This window comes from Barbus barbus, assembly GCF_936440315.1.
Source record: "Barbus barbus genome assembly, chromosome: 47".
NCBI lineage: Eukaryota > Metazoa > Chordata > Actinopteri > Cypriniformes > Cyprinidae > Barbus > Barbus barbus.
Genome location: NC_136725.1, coordinates 20287096 through 20294686, shown reverse-complemented (window position 1 = coordinate 20294686; position 7591 = coordinate 20287096). Strand labels below are relative to the sequence as shown.

The 7591-nt window shown below is 36.1% G+C and overlaps 1 protein-coding gene across 1 annotated transcript; it reads left to right on the top strand.

The window, feature by feature from the left end:
* The first annotated feature begins 558 nt into the window (after window positions 1–558).
* LOC306865413 (centrin-3-like) lies at window positions 559–3757 on the top strand. The gene is made up of 5 exons (XM_079409997.1): window positions 559–712; window positions 1053–1188; window positions 1702–1816; window positions 2636–2827; window positions 3153–3757. Exons 1-5 carry the CDS (start codon window positions 696–698, stop codon window positions 3194–3196), a joined length of 504 nt encoding a protein of 167 aa, XP_079266123.1. The 5' UTR covers window positions 559–695; the 3' UTR covers window positions 3197–3757.
* Window positions 3758–7591: the final 3834 nt, after the last annotated feature.

The window sequence follows — 7591 nt, the reverse complement described above, 5'->3', positions numbered from 1 at the left end:
TTATATAGGATTTACATAGCAGCAGCCATTATATAAAGCATTTAATCATACACTCACAATCAATTTGATATTAATATAAATATTTAATATGAATCAGTAGTTTTATATACAAAGTCTTTTTGGACATGCTTATTCAGTGTTCACAGACAATGTACAATTCACTTTTTTTGTGTGAAAAATAAAGATACAAAAATGTAATATGCTCCGTATCTATTCATATTGTATTTAATATTGCATTCATTATTATATTATAAATATTTATAATTATAAATTTCGATTATATTTGGCAACAACAATACACTTCAGTAAACGATTGCTAGAAAAATACGAATATGACCCGATCCCTGATTAATTTTTGACAGAATTATATTACATGATAAATAAATATATTAATGTGTAACGATGTATATTAAACACACCAGCCAAATCTGTCCCGCCCATTCCCGGCTCAGCCCGCCAATCAAGTAGGCTCAAACGCAAGCCTGTTTCCAAACAACCAATCACAAGTAACGTTATCCTGACGCTCAGACCTCCGCAGCCAATCGGAAGCGTTTCCTTGACACTCAACTAGCAACGCGCTGCGCTTGGCGTCTGTGTTCGGGATTAGCTGATTAGCAGGACTGTTGAAGCCGAACTCTAATCTTGTTGGACGGATTTGGGTTTTAGTATCAGTTATTTATTGCCAAACTGCAAAAATGAGCCTGTCTCTGAGGTAATTATGAGGTGTTTGGTCGCTAAGAGTTTATTTAGAGACCAGCTGTTGGTGTGTGGAGTGTTGACTAGCCGGTATTTAATAGCAACGATAACGATTGGGATAGTGAAATAATAACGAAAATACAAAACTATAACTCACATTGCCTTACAAACAAGAGTACCACGCATTTACCTCATTTTAGTGCTATAAAATTTCCATATTTAAACGTTAACCGTCAAGTCACCTGCGTGATATGCATGTTCTGTCAGCAAGTGTGTAGGCCTGTGATTGAATGGTATATGAACTAATATAAGATCAGAATGAATAATGTGATTTATTTCCATACTTGTGCTCACAGGACTGACCTAACTGCTGATAAGAGTAAAAGGAAAAAAAGGAGAGAACTTACTGAGGAGCAGAAGGATGAAATCAAGGAGGCGTTCGAGCTCTTCGACACAGACAAGGATAAAGAAATAGATTATCATGAGTTAAAGGTAAATATCTCACTTACACAACACACATGTGCAGTGACTATTCATCAGTTTAAATCATTAAAGGAATAGTTGACTTAAAAAATGTACTCGCCCTCATGCCACCCAATAGTTTCTTCATCTGAACAGATCTTCGTGTTACATCACCAGTGGATTATTGTGATGCTTTTATCAAATGTTCAGACTCGTATTTTCACGGCACCCATTCACTGCATATAAGCAGGCATTGGTGAGCAAGTGATGTAATGCTAAATTTGTCCAAATCTGTTCAGGTGAAGAAACGAACTCATTCACATCTTGGATGGCCGTGAGTACATTTCTTGCAAATTTTAATTTTTGGGCCAACTGTTTCTTTAATATTGAAATATAGGCTAACTAGTCTTAACAGATAAACAAAGACACTTTGCCTCCTGTTTAAAAACTGTCCTATCATAATAAAGCAAAAACACCAACAAATCGTTAAAAATAAAAATAGTAGTAGCTCAAAAATGCGGATATTTAAAATTTGTGTTCCAGGTGGCGATGAGAGCTCTGGGTTTTGAGGTGAAGAAAGTAGATGTGTTGAAGATCCTAAAAGACTATGACAGAGAAGGAACTGGGAAAATAACTTTTGAAGATTTCAAAGAAGTGGGTAAGTTGAGTTCATTACTTACTAATAGGTCTTAGCTATAGCTAAGTGGGTTTTGGGATGTGAAGAAAATCGTAAAATGCACATTAAGAGACTTATACGCACAACTGAGGCGGTACGTTTTCTTTATCCAATAAGAAAACGTGCATAAACTGTGATGGAAACACATTTACTGAATAAACTGCTCGATGCTCGACACAAAACTCACGTGGCTTTGCTGCAACAGATCATGTGATCGGATAACTGGACTAACCAGCCCACCGATCTCATTGCACACACCATCTCATATTTTGTTTTAATCATTCTGAAATGCCTGAGCCAAAGTCTCACCAAAATAATTTGGCAAATTATCTACCAAAACTGTCGATGATGTTCCTTAACAACATCCGCCTTCGAACGCAAGACAACATGACAATGTTTGTTACTGCATTTCATCTGCATGCTCTGAGGCGCAAGTAACTTCTTATGTAGTAAAAAAGAGCCACAGGCTTCCCTGTTGCAGAAACTTTCATTTTTATTATTAATATTTTGTGCCAGTTTCCCAGAAAGTGTGACTATTTTGGTATTTTGAACACATGGTATGGAAACTGCTTTATTTGCACATTTTCTGAATAAGTTAAATGGACAACTTTAGAAAGAAACTTAGCTAATTAAATGCTTTGCAGACATGATTTTGTTTAAATCAGAAGCAGATTCCATGTTGGCCTGCTCATAAATATATGTAGCACAATAAATCTTCTACTTCTAGTGTCGCTGCTTGAAAATCATTTGTATTTGTATCAACTTTTGTATTTCAAACCAAGTAATATCATTATTTTAAAGTGGCGGACATGATATTGGAGCGAGACCCAAAAGAGGAAATTCTGAAGGCGTTTAAACTTTTCGATGACGACGAAACGGGAAAGATAAGCCTGAGAAACCTGCGGCGAGTCGCTCGTGAACTGGGCGAAGACATGAGTGACGAAGACCTGCGAGCCATGATTGATGAATTTGACACTGACGGGGACGGAGAGAGTGAGTTGCTAGATTTTTATCTAGGGAGAGGAAAAAAGTGCTATTTTTATTGCCTCTGATGAATGGAAGTAATTACTGTGCTTTTCCCAGTTGGCCCAAAGTGCTTTTCTCAATTAAGGCACAGCAAATTAATGTATTGCAGCCAACAAAAATGGGAACAGTGCAAATGAAGGCTGAGTTGAAAGCTGTTTGTGTGTCCTTTGGCGTTGTGAAGAGCTATATGTAATTTAATCAGCAAAATATTAATAATTGTGTGTGCTGTGAGTAAGTAGGTTAAAAGCAAAGTGAATTTAAGTGATCACATTTGTTCTTGGACTCTTTTCAGTTAATCAAGAGGAGTTCGTCTCCATCATGACCGGCGACTCGTGAGCAGCTGCGACTCAAAGGAAATGTGCTGAAGATTTGGCTGCACGTACGCTGTGAAGAGCCAATCGATCTGACAGACTGATCTTATTCATGAGCAGGAAACCACATTTCAGATGTATGGAACAGTAGGTTCGATTGGTGCTAAAATCTGGAAAGACGCTTGAACTGAACTGGACATGAAGGACGAACAACGTTTCAGGTCATGAATGGGTTGGTTAGGTTTTTATAGGGATACTTTGTGTTTTAAAATTTGTAAATTTGTTATGTCTTCAATATTAATAGTTTGTTCTGTAGCTGATCATTTCACATTTGAAATTACATTCCAAAGTGCTATTTATTGTAAATACTCAGTTTTCTTTGTCTCTTTTTTTACTAGGGCACATGCATGCTAAATGCATGTATTCAATTATACTGCTAGCATGTTTATTTAGTGGATCCAATTCTAAAGTGATTCCAGGTAATGCAGCTCAGTTTTTCAGAAACGGTATAGGATTACAATTCTCTTCCCAAATTAAGGTGACTTGTTGCAGAATTGTATGAAATAAACAATATTATATTAAATATTAATAATATATGTAGTAGTAATAATATATAAATAAAATTATTATATTTTTTATATAATAAAAATTTATAATGTAATATTTAATTTAATTAAAAAATTAATGAATTAATAAATATGAATATCACACAGCAATACTAGTGTCTGCCAATTATATGATTATCTTTTTTTTGTTTGTTAGTAATTAAAAATTTGGATTATGAATTTAATCTATCCATAATTTAATAATTGTGATGCATCAATGAATCGTTTCTTTTTTGTGATTAGTTATTTATGTTTATTTATTTATTGCCCCTTCTTCCTCAGTGTAGTTTAATGGCACTTTTTGGTTGGTTTAAAAGGGGATTTCTCAGTTTTGGTCAATAGAGGGAGACATTATTCAAAGAAAAGTTGTTCTGTTGTATTCATTGGTTTTTTCAGAAAGACTGCAGATGGATATTATAGTTTGAGGGAAAAGAGATTTCTGTTCAAAAACACCAAAACTTTTAATACTCAAATATAATCCTTAATAACACTCCTTTAAAAACAAAAGGTATGAATATAATGCCATCTGAACCCTTGCATAGTCAAGGAAACTGAGGAAAACCGAATCTCAAAATAAATACTAGTTCACAACTGTGTCAGAATTTCTGTGTGAAGCGAACTGTTCAAAAAAACTTTCAAAGAGCCACTTGGGTTCATTGGAAAAGTTTGACATCTGCAAAAGTTCTGTGCCTTGGCCTGATCCTGGGCCAGATGTCTGCCTATGTGGGATCGATTCAGCTGTCAAGACGATGTGACAGTGAGATGACAGGAAGGCTTTAAATGGCTGAATGTGTTGAGCATCACCTCTTATAACACTATCCAAAATTAAACATGTGACCGCAGCTCTGCAGAGGCTGATACCGATGACTCTGTGCCGATCTGTGCCGCTGTGAGGATAATTTGGTCAGTGCGTATCTGTCTGGAAGCAGAGGTGGCGCTGCATGAGGTAAGGACAGACCCCTATACAACATCAGCACAGAAACGGTTGTCATGGATACGGGTCAGCAGATAATAAAATAAACCAATGTGTGCTTTGCTTTTTAACTGATGCATCAAAAACAACAAATCAGGCCACAACAATGAACAAAGTTTGATTAATTCCAGTTGAAATGAATCAAATAAGCATTGATTAGTTTCCACACACATTACAGTATTATCTATATAAAAGATTTTTTTAAATAAACTTTTACTCTTTTTGCGCTAATTTTTTTTATATATAAATGCATTCTTCATTAAAAGTAATAGTTTTGTGAATAGTTTTAACAAAATAGTTCACCTAAAAATATTGTCAATATTTCTTGCCCTGAATTTCACCCCAAAGCATTTGACTTATTTTTTTAATAATAAAATATATTTTATTTTTCTCTGTATTCACTGTATTTCTCTGTATTGTATATTTAGTAGGTGAAATACAATTTAGAAAAAAAAAAAAAAGGTTCCTGAAATCACGTGTAGAAAAAAACAATTCTGAGATATTTTAAGACCAGTGTTTATAAATAGCACCAAAAACTGTAACTAAGGTTAATCTGCTGAAATCATCTGATGGCGAAATGTGGTCAAATGTCGTAATATGATACACTGAAAATCACTGCCGCGCTTTAGATGAGGGAAAAGCGAGGTTAAAGGTCATCCTGTCATTACAGTCAGGCCGTAGTGGCAGTCATGGCTTCCTTCTCAGTTGTCCAAAGAGTCTCCAGAGACGGGATTCTCTGTCAGATGAATGTTTCCAAAAACCCTGAGTGGACCGCAGACGGACATCAACGTTCTCTTGTGACAAAACTACAGGTTGATTGTAGATCAGCCGCTGTCGCGAGACAACATCTGAATAGAGGCACAATGCTCTCAGATGGTTGCGATCAGATGGATTAGTTTGCTTTGCTAATTATACAGAGCAGCCATTCAATAAAGAAGTCAATAGTACCGCCTAGGCGTTCGCCCTCTAATTTTGGCTTTGAGGGTCCCGTAACGACTATAATTTGGAGCATATTTAACTTTGGTGTATATTAAGTCGAAGCCACACGATCATGGCCTACTCGTACAAATTTCAAAACCTTCTAAGACGTTTCCCCCACACATGGCAATTTAAACTTGGAGGGAAACGTTTGTTAAAAAAACTGGCGTATCCATCCATTTGAAGTTTATTTATAGAGTATACGATTCAATTACTATTGCTCGAACACAAGCTCATCCGTTTTAGAAGCGCCACAAATTTCTCCAGTGAATAAAACTGCATTTTTGAGGGCGAGATTTTGGCCCGGTGATGTCCGTCTTCCTTGTTATGCATTGCTTGTATTCTGCTGAGCAAGTAAATCTAGACCTCAGGGCGAGGTTTTCCGTGACCTCCAGCGTTTAAGGGTTTTCTTTGGCTCTGATTGGTCAGCAGAGGGTCACATGACTGCCGACAGCAGCTCATCATGTCTAACAGGCTGTGGGTCAGGATAAGGGATGTCTTCTATCCCTGAACTCTATGGGAAGAGATGCCGGGATCTGTCACCTCAGCCGTTCCCATGAACTGGGCTTTTCCCGCAGGGGCTTCGAGAGCTGGCTTCACTGGGAATCTGTGAGACTGTCACAGCTACGTCTTCACTTTTTTTGGTTGGTTTGGGTGTTGAGGGAATACAGTCTTATGTTGGTTGGCAAGAGTTGAAACCCTGGTGTATTTCCAGGCGCGCTTCTCATTAACACCTACGGCAGGCTACATAAAAGGCGATGAGATAATCAACAGCCAGGTTTATGATGTTAGGTAATGAATAGACTCAATTTCAGGTCTCTGAGTGTCTATTTGTTTGACTTGAATCTGATAAAAAGCTTATCATCAATACTAATCTCCCTTTCTCGTCATGATTTGAACTCAATTAAAATGTACCAAATAGCAAAATCTCATGCTTGAAGATTTGTGCAGGCTACTATTTTTGGTAATCTGTTAGCCTACTGAAGACATCCTATTTTTATACTTTTTTTTTGGGCACTTGGTTCTGTGAAAACCACTAGGGCATTATTTTTTCCTTTTTCCTTTTTTTTGTTGTTGCGAAATTAGATAAAAGTTTGCAAAATAATAAAAACTGTCATTCAAAACTAGAAATCTTATTACAATTTAAAATATCTTATCTTAATATATTTTAAACTAATTTATTTCAGAATTTTCAGCATCGTTACTGCAGTCTTCAGTGTCACTCAATCTTTCAGAAATCATTCTAATATACTGATTTACTGCTCAAGAAACATTTCTGTAATACTTACTTACTTTACTTTTGTCATTTATCAGACGCTTTTGTCCAAAGCGACTTACAAATAAGAAAAAGTAACTAAAACTAAAAGTTACAACTCTATAAATACTATATACCCACATATTTAAGAAAATAAAGAAATTAAATAAAATTCTAATAATTCTACATAATAAAACATGTAATCCTTTTTCAAGATTCTTTTATTCAGGATTCTTTATATACACTGAACAAAATTCTAAATGCAACACTTTTGTTTTTGCCCACATTTTTCATGAGCTGAACTCAAAGATCTAAGACTTTTTCTATGTACACAAAAGGCCTATTTCTCTCAAATATTGTTCACAAATCTGTCTAAATCTGTGTTAGTGAGTACTTCTCCTTTGCCGAGATAATCCATCCACCTCACAGGTGTGGCATATCAAGATGCTGATTAGACAGCATGATTATTGCACAGGTGTGCCTTAGGCTGGCCACAATAAAAGGCCACTCTAAAATGTGCAGTTTTATCACACAGCACAATGCTACAGATGTCGCAAGTTTTGAGGGAGCGTGCAATTGGCATGCTGACTGCAGGAATGTCCACCAGAG